We start from the raw sequence: 16,939 nt of genomic DNA, 5'->3' as shown, positions 1-16,939 counted from the left end.
AAACAAGAGTGTTATATGGGAAAACACGAAAAAGAGGAGACTTTTCAAAGAAATCTTCCAATAATATCTATCACTTTGAAAAAATTTAAAATTTAAAGTATTTTTAAAAAATCATGATGCATCTTAATCTTTATCAATAAATTTGACGGTAATCTTTTCGTCCTGCCGTTGCAACTAATAAAATATCGTTTATTTGGGAAATCAAACAGAGTAATTATATATTATTTTAAGAGAAAAATAAATAATAGAGACAGTTTGGCCGAGTGGTCTAAGGCGCCAGATTTAGGCTCTGGTCCGAAAGGGCGTGGGTTCAAATCCCACAGCTGTCAAATTAATTAATTGTTATCTTTTTTATTTTTTCAGTGTGTCTTGTCAGGCACTTATGTTCTTTGTAGTCTCCGGAATACTTTATCGAGAGAAAAGCACTTTTATCAATATCTCATCAGTTCACAAATCGGTTCATCAAAACGATTCATTGCTGCACCACAGCATCAATTTGGCACCAAATGTATATTTCAAGTATTCCAGAATCCGTTTGACAATTCCTTATAGCATAAGGATTGATTTCGAGTAATATCGCCGTCTTAGCTCAGCCGGTAGAGCGCGTGGCTTTTAACCACGTGGTCGTGGGTTCGATTCCCACAGACGGCGAAAATATGTGTTTTTCCTTAATAATAAGATAAAAAGTTTTACCTATTTTGAGCTGAAATTTGATTTTTCGTTCATGTTTTCTTTGATGGGTTTTCTGTATGTTTCTCTTGCAATGCTTGGGTTTCATGCAAACCTCAGTGAAGATTTCGATATAGGTGCTTCTTAAAGCTTTGTTACAAAACAAACAAGAACTCGATTGAGGTTGATTAATATCGATCAAGAACAGAAGAAAATTTCAATTGCCTTCTTACTGGAGTTGGATCAGCGTTTGAAGTGTACGCAGTTTGTTCTTCGACTCCCCCTCTTTTTTTACATTTGTTAATACTCGTTAGTCAGCAGCTTAAGAGAGATGTGTGATGGGATGCTTTCACCAGCTGAAGGTGAGGAAGAAATCTCCAGCTCATGATCTCTATTAAACAAGAACAGGAAGATTAAAACTTTTGTTATTTATGTCCTGCTAAAGTTAGCATTTTGCTCCACTACATGCAGAAATAACATGGCAGTCAAATACACTGATCAAAGGATCAACACAAACAATAATACAAAGAGTGTAGACTGCTATATATGCCCCATACTCTCGATTGGACCTGCAGGACTCAGAAGTGGGAACGAACACAAACTCGAGTAGAAGGAAGGAGACAGCAGCCCCAGAAATCCTGTAGGAGATTGGACGCTGGAAACCGCGTCCGTGCCAACGTTTTCACCGTCAGCAAATAGCGATTGCACCGTCAACGCTGGGGCGGCCAATTTAAGCGGAGGCGGCGGAGGGGCGGTTTCCCTCAGTGGTTGCGGCGTCGATCGGGCTACGCCCGTCAGCCGCTGCACCAGCTGCCGGAAGCCCCGGGGATCCACCCGGTACACCCTGGGCTGCGGTGGTGGTGCTTGGTCGGGCTTCTTCCAGGGCTTCCCCGGCGGCTTCTGCACCGAGTGGAGCGCCGCGTGGTACAGCGGCGCCCTCCCTCGCCTCTCTGAGGCCGGCGGTTCTGCGCGCAGGGAGAGAGAAGGGTTGCGATCCATTGCAGAAGACTGACGAGGAGGTGAAGGTTGAACACCGATCTTATAGACATCAATGGCAGCGTGCAACGGCGAATGTTGAACGGGTCAGGTGAGCGTGGCGGCTGGGTTGACTACCACGTGGAAATTGGTGGTCAAACAAGGCGGCGACGGTGAGCTCCGCACTGCTGTCATTGGATTCTTCTTAAATAAACTCATTAAATAAAGGAATTATAAGATAAATTTTAAAAAAGAAAAGAAAAACAATTAGTCCTTTCTATTTATTTAGTTTAAATAGGCACTTTATGAAGTCTATTTAAGTGTCTTCGAGTCAACTATACAGAAAGGAAATAATATTTATCATTAAAATGATAACAAAAAAAGAGTACTAAGTCAGTACGTCTTTCCATATTTAGCAACCTGGAAAGGATATGGCACAGAAGTTAGTTGCCAAACTTTCTATTGTTTCACATAATATCTATACTGAGTGTGAACGTGTCCACGTTGATGAATGATGGAGGACAAAATGCCATGGTAAGTTAAGCCACGTGGAGTGGTACGATTATTACCGGTAGGCATTTACAATCACAGGCAATAAGAAGCCGCTATCACATGGAGGACCAATTTGGGCATTTTACCTTCACCTCTAACTAGTTTTCACCTCGGCCATCAATTCGACAAAAATGCGCAGCCTCTGACCGTAATAGCCTCCACTGCCCCCCGCTCCGACGGTGAGTGGCGCCACCCTCTCCTCCTCCCCTGTTACCAGCACTGCCTCCTCCGCTGGCGCCATCGTCGCATGTCGCTGCGCCCTCCCCACTCGGTGCTGGCGCCCTCGTCACCCGCCTCCCTCAGCAAGGCCGAAGCCACTGTGGTCACCTCTCCCCCTCCTTCCTCACGATCGAAGACAACATGAGCAACGAGGGAAGGGAAGGGGAAGGAGGACACGGCACCGCCGCCCGTGGTCATAGTAGGGGGCGGGGGCCCAACGACGGTCGGAGGCTGCTGGTACAGGGAAGCGGTGCCCCTAAGTAAAAATCAATTAGGGGCGTCACTTGGAAAAGCCTAATATTAAGATTTTTTTAAAGGTAAAATGCCCTCAATCTTGATTCGACTTCATTTGAGGCACACTTCGAGTCCAATCTTTCCTAAGACGCGTCCACAGCCATCAAATCCCACCTTATCCAATGGCCTTGTGATCTCGTCTCCACAAATAAAAATCCGACCTTTAGCCCAATCTAACGCATCTCCACTCTGCTGGTGCAGTAATCGCCGATGTCTTCTCTTCTTCTAAACCCCAACAGAGCCTTCTCTCCACTCTCCCGACAAGTCCTCACAGCATCTTTCTCTTCTCTCTGCTCCATCTCCAATGCTCGAATTCTGCTTGGCAGCCGTCCTACCGCCCAGAGAGTAGTTGGGTTTAAGCCGCGAGCCTCGCGAGATAGCTTTGACGCAGAAGCACTGCCGGAGAGCAACACCAAGAAGAAGAGCAGGAACAATAACAAAAAGATCATTCTCTTCGGTTCTACACCGCCGCCGTTGTCGGAGGAGAGAGGAGGCAGCGCCGGAAACTCGAGCGGGAAGCCGGCCGCCGAAGGTTCCTCGTGGGTTTTCTTGCAGAGGGCGTTCAAGAGAGTGTTGGCCGTTCTGTCGAACCTCCCGTTGGCGATCGGGGAGATGTTCACCATCGCGGCATTGATGGCTTTGGGTATGTGAGCGACGGCAACCACTTTGATTCGGCCATTCTTTTTTGCTTTATATTGGTGAATTATCCCATCTTAAATTGTTTACAGTATAGATGATTTTTACAGTTCTTATTTTCCGTTGAGTAATTTCCTTTGAGGAATCATTTACCTGCATTTGCCATTAGCATTATCAAAAAGAAAACAAGGGCCATTAGCTGAATGGAATTACTTTGAAAATCTATAACAATTCATGATGAATAATAACAATGAGAAATCATCACCGAGGAGGTATCCTGGTGGTTAGCACACCTTTGTGCATTCATATATAATGAGCAGATTTTAGTTTTTTTTCAATAAAGAAAAAATAAATTAGGATAAATTGACCAGAAATGTTTTTTAATATCTATCTGAAATGCCAAAAATTCATGAAAGAGAACTAATAGTAAAACATAAAGCGATTAGTTGTGGTGGTGGCTCATATGGTGTATTTAGATAATGGATGATTGAGGTTATGGGTTGAGAAGTAATTTAAGATGGAATCATCCTAGGATTAGGTTAAGGTTTAATTAAGTCTAGGTTAGGGTTGAATTGAGTCTTATTAAATCTAGGTCTTAGAAGCGGTTTAATAGGATATTTTTTTGTCGGTGGTAAATTTCTTTTTAATTATGATTGAAGTAAGAAAATTTTGAATTTAATAAATCAACGTTTCTGGACTTCAACTGATTCTGTTTTGTTTATTCAAATCATCTATTCCATATGAGTTAGTGTATGTTTTTGAGATTAATTGACTTGCAATATGTTATAGGCCTTTGATTTTGTTAATCTCCCTTCTTTGTCTCTTTTATTTTCTCTTCCCTCCCTTTCTTTCTCCAATCTCTGAACTTATACCTCTCTGTTATCTACTACTGTTTAGTTTTATGCTGTAAATAATACTCAGTAGCAATTTTCTTCCAAGTTGCTGGCTGGCTTAGTTGATTGCAACTATCTTTGCCACTTCCCATTTGCCAAAAAAGATGAATTTTTTCAAGCTAAAGGCCAGCTACCACCAGTTTGTTTAGTAACTATGCTATGATGCCTCAGTCAATGATTTGTGAAGATCCTTCCATGTTGTTTGGTATCAGAGCATCCTTTACCACTGAGAGCTGCACTATTTTGGTGTAGAAGCCAAAAACTGATAGAAGTATCAAAACCTGGGGAGTAAAACCAAGAAGAACAAAGATCTAAGACTACAAAATGAAAATAATTTAATGCAAACATAAGATTGAGGGTCTAGTTGAAATAGATGATCTATAAGTTTCAAAAGAATAAATTCTTCCAATACTCTTGCTTTTTTATTAATTAAGAAAGAGAGATTAATGAAGTTATCATTTAGATTCTGAAGGTTTATGTGACTCTTGAGTCCTAATTAAGCTAAAAGAGATTTTGTAAGAAGCTGAAAGCCTTTCATAATTTACGTTTCTTTAGTGTTGGGCGATCAGGAAGAAGTACATCCGAAACAGTTAATATCATAATAGATAAAAGTATGGGGATGGAAATTCTGGGGCCAGAAAATTTTGAAAGAACAACTAATGTCTGCATTTCTGAAAATTAGGAATAGTATGGATTGATGATAATTTTAAGGGAAATTCATTATTAGTGATTTGAAAAATGTTTGCAAGAGATGTAGTAACACATTGGTGATGTGGATGAAATAATGCAAATTACTGGGGTCAGGTAAGGTGGAGGAAGGCATAAGAAGTTTTATTGGAAACAATAACGTAGATTTTAATATCTTTTGTTGGAAACAACAAAAAAAGGTTTTGGTATCTCTTGTTTTAGCCTGTGACATTACTTTTAGCATGTACCAACAGGTTGAAATGAAATATGTTTTGAATGATACCATAGTAGGTAGGGGGTAGAAGATTAAAACGCGAGAACTTTGATGCATCCTTCAACTGTAACATCAAAATTTCATTGTCTGGCAATTTTCTTTGGAAATGAATATGAGATATAGTAAACAAATGGAAAGCCCTCAGTTCTTAAACCTTCCCCTTGATATGTTGCTTCAAGTATGTGCTTTTCTTCAGTTTAGAAGTTGTCTTTGCATATTAGAGCTGCTGCTTGCTCACTATTATAGTAATTGCTAAACATGTAATTAATATTTAGCAATGCGTTACATTTTTGTACTTCTTGAATTTCATAGGCACGGTTATAGATCAGGGAGAGGCTCCAGATTACTACTTCCAGAAATATCCAGAAGAAAATCCTGTGTTTGGGTTTGTAACTTGGCGATGGGTACTTGCTCTTGGTTTTGATCACATGTTCACCTCTCCAGTTTTTTTGGGCATGTTGATCCTGCTTGCAGCTTCACTAATGGCCTGTACATACACAACTCAGATCCCTTTGGTTAAAGTTGCTAGAAGGTTTGCTTCCTCTTGATTTGGTGTCAGAAACTGCAGCTAAGCAATATAACTAGAATTGTTTCTTATTTCCTTACATGCAGATGGTCTTTTATACACTCTGCAGAGACTATTCGCAAGCAGGATTTTGCAGACTCCCTTCCACAAGCATCCATTCAGGATTTGGGCATTATTTTGATGGGTGCAGGTTATGAGGTAATGGACAAAACACGTCACCTGTTTAACCAGAGTCTATCAGGGCTTTTTTTTTTTTTCTGTTGTCATTGAAATCTTTGGATTATGCATTCAATTGATAAAAACATCAGAAAAAAGACAACCCGCCATCATAGAGTTAGGAACAAAGGAACAAGATGAGATATTTACATAGGCAGCATCATAGATGGTGCTCATCGTTAATAGTTACAATGTGGTGTATGCTTAAAGATATGGCCAAGTTTTGTCTAACTTTTACATTCTTATATGTGGAAAATTATAAAATCAGAATAATTTTATATGGTTTTTTTATTACTAATCAAATTGAAATTTTAAGCCATAACAAGTAAATAGAAAAAATAAGAGGGGGCAAGTATTATAAAAAGGGGATTAAGAAATATCATAGGTAGTATGGACTTCTGTTGAATGTTGGTTGAGTTCAGTTCTGTAAAAATGTAAGCCACAAAAGTTGATGCATGTAAAGTTTAGCATAAACAAATATTAAAGAGAAATATGCAAGGATTTTTGTAACAAAGTTAGATATAGGTGGATCAGATCATAATGTATTTAATGATTGTCAGAAATACTATTATCTCAAATAGGTGCTCCTTAGTCCTGAGGTACACATGGAGACAAAAGAAGTAACAAAATGATAGGATGAGAGCAGTTGTGATTATTCGCATTTTATGCAGCAGTGCCATGTCTTAGTCTATACCTTTGAACATGTATCTCAATTACCATTACGTTTAGTTTCATGTGGCTGGATGAGTAGATCTGATGCAGTTACCCTGAGTTGCATTGTCTTTACAACATTTATTATCTTTGATAGTATATATGTTGCATGATACATGTTGTTATATTTGCTTAGAAGTTCTGGGATACAAGTTTGTGCTATGTAATATTGAGATTTCTTATCATTTCTGGTTTGAATGTGCAGATCTTCCTAAAAGGGCCATCTTTGTATGCTTTCAAGGGAATGGCTGGCCGATTTGCTCCCATTGGTGTGCATTTAGCTATGCTTCTGATCATGGCAGGAGGTACGCTTAGTGCTGCTGGAAGCTTTCGAGGATCCGTAACAGTACCCCAAGGCCTGAATTTTGTTGTGGGTGATGTGATGAATCCTAATGGTGTTCTTTCTTTTCCTAGTCAAGAATTTGATACTGAAGTTCATGTTAACAGATTCTACATGGATTACTATGACAGTGGAGAGGTAAATTACCACAATCAGAATGCTTTTCTTTAGCCTCCATCATTCTTGACATTAACATGACTCTTGAGATGGAAATAAATAGTTCACCTGATGCTTCTTTTGAAACTGCCCAGGTATCACAATTTTATACTGATATTTCACTGTACAGTCTCGATGGGAAAGAACTAATGAGAAAAACAATCAGGGTGAATGATCCATTAAGATATGGAGGAATTACAATTTACCAGACTGACTGGGGTTTCTCAGCGCTTCAAATTACTAAGAATGGTGAAGGTCCTTTTAATCTAGCAATGGCTCCTTTACAGTTGAATGGTGACAAGAAGCTTTTTGGAACATTCTTACCAACTGGAGATGCTGATTCACCAAATGTTAAGGGAATGTATGTAAGCTTTTATTTCTCATATTGTGAAAATGAATTAAAAGGAGCTAAGCTGTTCTTTTGGGGAAAATCTCAGATCAATGCTGGCTCGTGACCTACAGTCCATTGTCTTGTATGATCAAGAGGGAAAATTTGCTGGAGTTCGCCGACCTAGCTCAAAACTTCCAATTGACATCGACGGTACAAGGATCGTTATCGAAGATGCTATTGGTAGCAGTGGCCTTGATTTGAAGGTAATGCTTGATAATTCAATAGAAAGATCCATGAAAAATACCATTCGTGACTGAGTTCTTGGTACTTTAATTCACAGACTGATCCAGGGGTGCCCCTTGTGTATGCTGGATTTGGTGCTCTGATGCTGACAACCTGCATCAGCTACTTCTCTCATTCACAGGTCAGTAAGTGTCTTTTGCCTTTGTAGATGCTGAGTAAGTGTACTTGATTACCCAACACAGCAATGGTTGTGAATCCAACTAAACTGGGATCTAGCTATAATCCATGCTCTTTAAGTGTTGTAAGGATTTATTCTGCAGATATGGGCACTGCAAGATGGAACAACAGTCATCGTCGGAGGGAAGACCAACCGGGCAATGCTCGAGTTTCGTGATGAGGTGAACCGATTACTAGATGAAGTACCAGAACTTGTTACCATTGACAAGAACTTCAATGGATAATTGTGATTGGTTTGCTTCTGGCTTCGATTTGAATGGATTGGTGATGAGTTCATCGGAGTTCTCAAGGCCTTGGTGATACTTCTATCGATCGCTTTCAGACATATACTGTGCTCAAGCTGACATTTTTACAAACACTTCGTTCGCCTCAGTCACATTTCAAGAGGAGGATCTACAGATACATAAACTTCGGAGAAGATTGTCAATTCAATTATATAGTCCTTAACATTTGTATAGCATTTTTGGTTAATTGTGAAGGCACCATTTCCAAATGTAAAGAAGAAAGAATTCTTTTTTACCTAAATTACACAAGTTCAAAAGCCCTGAAACTGCAATATTTAGTTGGTGTGTCATCTCATTAGATCAAAATGTCTGTTCTAAAGCTGAAGAAGCAGCAACTGTTGCCATTGTAATACAAGCTACTGCATTCAGAGTTAAACTTGTCCATCTATTCATCAAAACAAAACACACAGACACTGCCCATAGGCTTAAAACTCATCACTAACAACTTTGCTGAATCCAAGAGAATTCCTATTATCATGTGCTGCATTGTGGATGGCTTGAGCAAACCAACATCTAGCAAAGTGATCTAATAAAAAACAGAGGACTTCGATAGTAAATCTATAGCACACCCCTTGACCAAGCTAATGAGATTGATGGACTACTCACACATACACAAATTAAGCACAAATTGCTAGGTCTGATTACACATCTTTCCGGTAAAAATCAATTATTAACATGAACCGATATCAAATAATCCTTTCATTTAACCATATCATAATCCTAAAAATCGATTATTGACAGGCAGGTTTCAACTTTTCTTTGTTCTAAATGCAGGACTAGTCAAATCAGTTATTGCTTAATGGAATAATCTAAGAACTCATTGTTAATAGATAATACTAAGCATGGAATAGATTTTTAGTACATTAACTGAGGTGATCACCAGCTAGAGTTGAAGATATTTTATTTCCAATTATGCGAATTCTGCTCTTTCATCTGTATGATTTCCCTTCCATTCAAATAATTTCCTTGACACAAGGTGGAAAGACTCCTGGAGTTTGTACAATCTTCATTATTGCTACACCATGTTGCAACTTGAGCCTTGCGGGGCCTTGACATAAATTGGTCACATGATACGAAAATTACGGGACACTATCTTACACACTGACATGAAATTTTCATTTATGACCTAGTATTGCACATCCAGTGTAAGGAGAAACATTAGAAACATCATGATCGACATGAAACTTGATAAAAGAAATATTTATCTAATGCAAATATGTAGAATGCATCTGATTGATCTGTCAAAACCCAATAACATTAAACATGCACTGTCAGTTAATATTTGGAGCATTTTGATAAACCTGATGAGCAAACTTCAACTTCAACATACCTTTGCATTTCTCACAAGCGAAAAGTGCCATTTTATCAGCTGAGCAGATGTTACAGTCACACTTTCTACATGTGTTTCAAGCAAAAACATACCTGATGTTGCCTCTCCAATCTTCCCATCCAGTACAAATTTTGTGCAGAGTTTTCATTCAAACTAAGATTATACAATCCTAAGGCAGCCATTTTCTTCAAGCCTAACTATCAGCCTAAAAGTTAACTTTTATCCGACTGCGGATTTATGCCCTGGTATTCAACATACGGCCTTATGAAAGTTCTCCTCCACCAAACTTCAAAGGCTCTCTGAAGATTTGGGCAGTTGTCGCCAACCTTCAGGAAACTTCCCAACCAAGAAAGCAGAATACTCTGCTGATCTTCTAAAGGAAGTGTCAAAATGGTTTGGCCAATTCCTTCCTCCACAACCTTCCGATCAAATGATCTGCAACCATGTTGTAACCAGCTGTAGTCACCAATGAGTGGCTGTAGCCAAACTTGTAATAGCAGCTGCCTGGTGTCCCTCGGCGGAAGTATCTCTCCTTTTCCAATACCAACAAAGAGCCTCGCAGTGATGCAGCTAACGAGGTGGCGTGACATGATTGGTAGCTTTGAGTGTAATTCAGCAAGCTCGTGCTGGCCAGCCCACAACACAGCAAATTCATCTGCTGCATGCCTGTCAGCCAGAATCTCAACTAACCAAAGAAGATTATCTGCCTCGAGAGCAATATGCCGCATTACAGGGTCTTTGCTGTCCAAAGATTTATCTGAGAAACCAGGCTCAGATGCTTGTCTAAACAGATCCAACAGTGATTCCATGCAGCTCCTACATGAACTGTAAAACAACTCAATGCATATGTTTACAGATCCATTTGTCCAAATATTGTTTTCTTTCAGAAGTTTCAGCACTAAGGATTTCATTTCTCGCCGACCTCTATCTTCATTGCTTTTGAGGACTAACTCCATTATATGTGCAAGAGTGTCATTTGGTGGATCTGATAAATCGGAAGCTACTCGCTTCAACAGAGGGCTTGCACCATAATTCTGCAGATGTCGGATAGAAGACACCACATTTTCTTCTTCCTCTGCAACCCAAGGGACTGCTTCCAAATAATCTAAGCAGGATTTGATGCATGCACGGAAGCCAAGTGATTCTGCAACCTGTTAAAGACCAATTCCAATTACGTGAAGTCCTTATCAAGTTAATAAGACTTGGTAGACTAAAGTAAAGAAACTTGGAACATCTTGCAACATAAAAGAATGTAGAAGTTGGACCTGATAGAGCCATCTAATTTCTATACCATGCTCACCACAAGGGCTAAAGTGGGTCGCGTAATACCTCATCCAAATCCATTTTGCATTGTATTAGAACAGATAGTATTATATAATTGTGTACTTTATAATATCATATTCATGTATCTAAATTGGCTACCTGTAAACTATTGGATATGGATGCTTATATGAATTTTCTATCTATAACTTAAAATTGAAAAGGAACAATGACTTACTGTAAAATTATTGGTTTACCTAATAAACAGAAGCATAATGTTCAAGTAAACCTACTTTATATATACTTCTAATATCACTTCAACTGCCAAAATTAAATAAATATCCAGTAAGTAGATGCATACATCCAGAATATGGAAAAAGCAACAATTTGCATATGGTAATTATATGACCCTGTTTTACTATTCATTCTAGAATCTCAATATTACATCATGAAGCAACCATTCCCAAATTCTCTTTCACAACTTCCATGGATATATTAAGCGAAATCTTCTATTCTCCTCAAAGCTAAGTCAATATTAGAGTTCATTATAGACTATTGGTCATACTCCATCATAGTCACTATGGCATCTTAGTATGGGATTCCATTATCACATAATATGACAAAGATTTTCTCAATTTGACTTAACAAAAAAACTACTTCAACCTTCTAATATCTACTGTTGACTTTGGCTGCATCTTCCTTTTCTAATTTCTATTCCTAGATAACATCATGTCAGTAGCTAATTATGTCCTTAGAAAGTTCCCATTCTTGGTTTTTAAGCAATGGAACACCATGGAGAAAATGCATTACTTTTGAATCGAAGTACATAAGATGTTTTCATAGTAAATCTCAACAAAATATAAGCTTCTTGAAAATGTGGCCATTATTTGAGGCTTAAAATCTTATTTGTTTCTTAGTCCTTGAAGACTTTTCTATTTGTAGTTATAACGACCTCAAAAAGGGCAGCCTGCATTTGAGCTGCTTTGGACTCTTGAAAGTACATGAGCTATAACCCACAAGTTAACAGCAAAAAAAGAACCTTTTGTAACGTAATAAAAACATCATATCAAAGCTGAGTTCATTTGGCTAGGTCATTGTATTGTGTCAGTTTATTGGTTTGCAGATAATTCTATATGTAAAACCAGAAACTAAAGCTTGGATCAGGAAAACAAAAAATAAAGATAATTCTGACAACACAAAGCATGAATGAACCTTGATTATGCGTAGCACACGCGGAACACTTTGCTTGATCAGTTTGTGCTTAAGTTCTTTGCAGTACATCAATCCCACTGTCTCAACATAGATCTCCACATCTTCACAGTCTGCTACTTCAAGGCATGGTACTGGAGACTGCACGGCAAGCTTATCTGCAAAGAAACGACTATTTTCTGCAAGAATGTTCCAATGCACACTCATCCTCACACAGATTCCTTCCTTACCAAACAAAATCACTTTCAAATCGCTGGTCTCAGGCTGGCCAAACCCCATTGATATCTTGCGTTGCGGATTATCAACATTTGGTTTTGGTGGCCTCTCTGATGGCCTCTCAGGCACACTTGCTGGACTGACAGCAGCAGGAACAGCAGTATCGGAAGTCGGACATCTCTGATCATCCGAAACAACCTTAGACCCTAATGAGCCGGAATGTGTTTTCTTATCGACTGTCGAAGTCGCTGTCCTCTGAAGTGATGAAGCCCTCGATCGCAATGGAGATGATGCTTTGCTTTTGCTTTGGTGATTATGATTTTTGAGGGACTTCTGAAGAACTGCAGGAGAGGGACAACACCAAAACCCTTCCGGGGTTACTGCAATGGGTACATTCCGGATCTTTGTCTGGCCCTGCTCAAGCTTGCCAACTCTAAAATCTGCCATTTATGTGACTTCTACTTCCTAATAATCTTCCAAACAAGAAAGCATTCGCTCGAGGTGGGCGTCAGCTGTGAATCTATCAACTTCAAAACCTTATTTTCTCGTAACAAGAAAAAACTGTCATCTTTAGAAAATGGCACAACATTTATACCTGCAAAGAAAACCCAAAAAGTAATTACAATACACCAAACCGCATAAGGATTCAAGAAAAGCACTTTCAAATAGCATTTCAGGATCCAATAACTGAAACATAAATGAGATTGCAAGAGACATCATCAAAGAATAGAGAGATTTAAGCATGAGGTTAAATACCGTGAACTTCACAATATCCGGACTACAGTATGGAATCAAATGGTGCTTAACTTTGTTCGACATCGAGTTAGATTCAGCAATTATAGGACAGAAAAGGATCCAAAACCTAAGAACCACAGGATGTAATGCAAAGTTTCAAACTTTATTCTGATTTCTTCGCAGAACGTTGAAAGATACAAGCTTTCTCCTACTATTTTCTATGCGAAGAAGAAAGATCCAATTTTTCAGCGACTGAAGACCGGGTCTCGGTGAAAACCTAAGAAAACATCAACGGGGAGAAAGATTCGCATATAAGCAAGTAAGAAAAGAAGGCTACGATGCAACTATAGCACCAAAAAAGGGCTTTAAGAGAGCTGAAAGTAACATTTACGCCATCTAGGCATGGGCTTCTCGTTCCATCCACCATCTCCTCCTTTTGCTCCACATATTATCCTTTCCCTGTTTTCGGATCCTAATGATGGAAGCGAGCTCCTGTGTCGAGCATGGATAGCGAGAAATGATGGGTTGCTCGAATCATTTCCCTCCGATTCAAGTGGCAGAAAAGATGTAAACTTTTGCTTTGCCAGATACGACTGTCGCCACTTTATCCCTCCAATTTATTCCAAGCCATGAACCGTTCGCTGTCTACCTCTTTCTCTCTCTCTCTCTCTCTCAAACTTTTGTCCAATATTAACAGAGCACCGCTCTATTTTCGAGTTTTTTAGACGAGAGGAAGATGATATGACCAAAATGCCTCTTTACCTGTGATGAGCTCGATAGAACAAGGAGATTTCGCACGAGGTGCGATCACTGTTCACCGAAATCCCACTCTCAAGTCCCAGCAGCAGCAAAGAAGCCATTAGAGGGCAAGAGAAAGATAGGCCTTTTGCAACAAGAGATCTGGCATTCGAGTCTCCGGCTAAAGCTTGTCATGGGGACCGAGAAGTAGCGGGAGACCGGTTTCCATTCCAATTGGGTGCTTCTGTGTGCTGGTACTCGAATACTTTACGGTGCTCCACACAAAACAACAAAGCATGTTCATTTCTGGGGCCACACACTGCAATTCCTGCAGCAGGAAGGAGCAAAGAACGTTGGATTCATTCACTCAATAATGTTGGTGGGTGTGTTTAGTTAATTAGTGGAAGCTATTGGGATGTGCATGGTGCACATGGAGAGAAACAGAGAGATAGAGAGAGAGAGATGAAGGTGTCTTGGGGAAAGATTTAGGACATATATATTTGGATTGCATGGTTGGATTCTAGAGAAAAGGATGGATTTTGTGTTAAGGAATAACGATGGTAAACTTGTTCTCTTGTGTGTGTTTGGACTCACTGCACTGTGCCCATATAATTTGCTCTTTCCACTGGTTTGCATCATTAGCTTGTATTGGACTAAGACTGATGGAATGTTTGAACTTAAAAATATGAACATCAATCAAAATGCCCACTTTTGGTTTTTAATTCATGAGATTTGATCATTGGAAAGGGAATCAGAATAATCAATTGTTGGTGGTGGTGTGTGGTGGGGGAGTGAGATTCCAATGCTTGTTTCCCGGAATTCAAATCCCTTATTTGAGGGAAGTAGAAACCAATCTCCCCCTAAAAAATAAATAAAATGAGCTTTTAAGATGATCAAAAATCAATTTTATAATTAAAGTACATATAAAAAAATATACTAGTATTAGGTTCTATGTAAAGCAAATAAAATAATACTGAAATGGAGTAATATTTGATGCGTGGGACGACGTCAGACAGCACTGCCCTGAGCTTCCGGGAAGGGACATGCCAAACAGTATCTCGGTACGGATTATGACTTAGCGTGCTGTCACGGACAAACTTCTAAACAAGGTGTTTGATGTAATGCTTATGTATGTCCGTGTCTTTTGGCATGTTCATGCCTTGTACAGAATGTAAAGGGGCGGCCGAAGGCTTAATAGTCCCATTTTAGTTGGGTTGGTGGCCTCTTTAGGCTTGTAAATAAAGATTGTGTCATGTGGACACGCTCGAGAGCTTTTCGGTCTGTAATGGACCATTTTACCCTTTGTTGTGCCACTGTTCAGAGCTTGTAAAGTCTGTTTGTAATTTGCTTTGTCTATGAAGTGTTTTTCGGACATGTTTGCTTGTGGATCCCGTTTGAGGCGTTCTCTTTAACCCGTTCTCTCTTTTGTTGGTCCTAAGGGACAATGGGAGGCTTCGGGGAGGCTGACCTTTGCGGACGGACGCGCAAGGGTGCCGCACGACTTAGGCAAAACCAGCTAAGTCCGTGTCATATGGTATCAGAGCGGGACAAGCACTCATAGAAACACTTGACATGCAAACGTGGGGGACCTAGCGGGGCTGCGTTGAGGGCAGTCAGCACATGCGCGACCGTTTGAGGGAAAACGGGCATGGAGATGTAGGGAAAAGAGTCGCTCAGAGGAGCGGGCATCTGAGATTGGCATTCAGAGGAATGGCCAACCCTTCGCGCAAGAGGCACCACGAGAACAGGCAAGCTTGGAAGAATCTGGAGCGCACAAAGGTTGGGATGGCTGAGTTTGAGCTACGGCTCAACGTTGACAACTTTACTTGATGGTGCTCAAGGCAAGCGAGGCGCTTGGCAAAAGGACGAGACCATGCAAAGTGGAATGAGTTGCTCAGCGACCGAAAGAGTTGTGCAAAGCTCACAGAGGTGAGGGGAATTGCTAACTCGAAGAATTCGGTACTCGTGCATGGGCTTGTATGCGGACGATGGATTGTTCGTGGCCATCCCAAGGCGACCGAGACTCGGCGCCATGGAGCATTGAAACTTTCTCTTCGGCATGCGAAGGATACGTCCGGAGGAGGCTGAAGTGTGCAATGAGTTCAGCATGTTGCTAGGCCTGGAGGGGTGCAGCGGTGGCTGTATTGACGTGGAGGCGCAATCTAGCAAGTGCGTTTGCAAGAGGCAGAACAATGCACAGTTTGTTCAGCAGATCGGAGTAGTCCAAGGGGATGGTGGTCTCCGAAACGAAGAGAGATGTTGCTCCAACGGGACAGTTATCCAGGAGGGATAAGTCTCGGCTCTCCAGAGGGAGAATCATGTGAGACGGACTTCACATGTTGAGGAGGAGTACCTCACAAACAACAACTCCACGAAGCTCAATGGACCGAGCAAGCAGCGAGGAGTTGTCACATGATCTCGCTCGAGAGAATGCATGGGTGGATGCATTGCGAGATCAAGTGGGGGAGCGACCTGAAGCAACTTAAATGAAGGCACACTTAGAGTCGATATGGAGATCGGACTCAAGGGAGTGCTGACCCGTGGAATGGTGGGCATGAGGGCCACCATCGACTCAATGCGAAAACGAGGAGCGGAGAAACTTGGGCGTAACTTGGTGAAGTACCCAAGCCGCATGAAGGGAGCCAGCAGAGAAGTTGGAACATGGAGCAGAAGCACAGTGCTTTCCTTAGACAGAGGTCAAAGACATGAACTCTTGCAGAGGCAAGAGTAGGATCATGTTGTTCCATGGGTCCTTCATTCTGACGGAGCGGACTCATCTTGCATGGTGCCAAAGACGAAGGGAGCTTCTGGGCACATGCACCTTATCTCGGAGGAGCATTTGATGGAGGAACTAAGGCGACTCAATTTGCGGAGGCGAAGTTGGGTTCAGAAGGCCTTAGCACGGGGCAAGAGGACGCAGAGGCAGGTACTCTTGAAGAATATGCCACAGTGTTGCCATTCGAGTTGCTATGAAGGAAGCGGTGTGCAGCGGAGATTGTGCTGGTAGGGGCAGAGGCCCAGGATCCAGGCAATGGTGCACAATTTACAGCGAAGTCGGTGGACTTCGGGAGCTTCTAGGCGACGGACTGTCCTAGAGCGGTGCTTCATCTAGGTGTGACCCAAGAGTGGGTGGATGAAGGTCGATTGCCAAAGGAGCGAACAAAATCGAAGGTGGAGGAGACCCTGCGATGTATTGGCAGAGGCCACA

At 40.9% G+C, this 16,939-nt stretch overlaps 3 protein-coding genes and 2 non-coding genes across 10 annotated transcripts; 3 read left to right on the top strand and 2 right to left on the bottom strand.

Annotated features, from left to right (window-relative positions):
• The first annotated feature begins 249 nt into the window (after positions 1 to 249).
• On the top strand, positions 250 to 329 carry TRNAL-UAG (transfer RNA leucine (anticodon UAG)). Its single transcript has one exon. It is a non-coding gene; the product is annotated as a tRNA-Leu (tRNA).
• Positions 330 to 578: 249 nt separating this feature from the next.
• TRNAK-UUU (transfer RNA lysine (anticodon UUU)) lies at positions 579 to 651 on the top strand. The gene has a single exon. It is a non-coding gene; the product is annotated as a tRNA-Lys (tRNA).
• Positions 652 to 1,209: 558 nt separating this feature from the next.
• Positions 1,210 to 1,668, bottom strand: LOC135612067 (uncharacterized). The gene has a single exon (XM_065107821.1). The coding sequence runs from the start codon at positions 1,666 to 1,668 to the stop codon at positions 1,210 to 1,212; it is 459 nt and encodes a 152-aa protein (XP_064963893.1).
• Positions 1,669 to 2,544: 876 nt separating this feature from the next.
• On the top strand, positions 2,545 to 8,521 carry LOC135608094 (cytochrome c biogenesis protein CCS1, chloroplastic-like). Its single transcript, XM_065100559.1, has 8 exons — positions 2,545 to 3,352; positions 5,512 to 5,731; positions 5,812 to 5,923; positions 6,858 to 7,130; positions 7,244 to 7,509; positions 7,586 to 7,742; positions 7,820 to 7,903; positions 8,043 to 8,521. Exons 1-8 carry the CDS (start codon positions 2,920 to 2,922, stop codon positions 8,181 to 8,183), a joined length of 1,686 nt encoding a protein of 561 aa, XP_064956631.1. The 5' UTR covers positions 2,545 to 2,919; the 3' UTR covers positions 8,184 to 8,521.
• Positions 8,522 to 9,548: 1,027 nt separating this feature from the next.
• On the bottom strand, positions 9,549 to 13,982 carry LOC135608100 (BTB/POZ domain-containing protein At3g50780-like). Of its 6 annotated transcripts, none has more exons than XM_065100573.1 (4): positions 13,379 to 13,726; positions 13,015 to 13,270; positions 12,046 to 12,853; positions 9,549 to 10,724 (listed from the first exon to the last, which is right to left on the bottom strand). In XM_065100573.1, the coding sequence occupies exons 3-4, from the start codon at positions 12,703 to 12,705 to the stop codon at positions 9,786 to 9,788; spliced, it is 1,599 nt and encodes a 532-aa protein (XP_064956645.1). In that variant the 5' UTR covers positions 12,706 to 12,853; positions 13,015 to 13,270; positions 13,379 to 13,726; the 3' UTR covers positions 9,549 to 9,785. The 6 variants fall into 6 exon arrangements, with proteins under 6 accessions (XP_064956645.1, XP_064956641.1, XP_064956660.1 ...); XM_065100569.1 differs by having other exon boundaries at positions 13,385 to 13,726; XM_065100588.1 differs by lacking the exons at positions 13,015 to 13,270; positions 13,379 to 13,726 and adding an exon at positions 13,756 to 13,982.
• Between the last annotated feature and the right edge of the window lie 2,957 nt (positions 13,983 to 16,939).

The sequence above is a fragment of the Musa acuminata genome, chromosome BXJ1-2, assembly GCF_036884655.1.
Source record: "Musa acuminata AAA Group cultivar baxijiao chromosome BXJ1-2, Cavendish_Baxijiao_AAA, whole genome shotgun sequence".
NCBI classification, from domain to species: Eukaryota; Viridiplantae; Streptophyta; class Magnoliopsida; order Zingiberales; family Musaceae; genus Musa; species Musa acuminata.
Note: the sequence above shows the minus strand (reverse complement) of the source record. Positions and strands in the feature narration are given on the sequence as shown.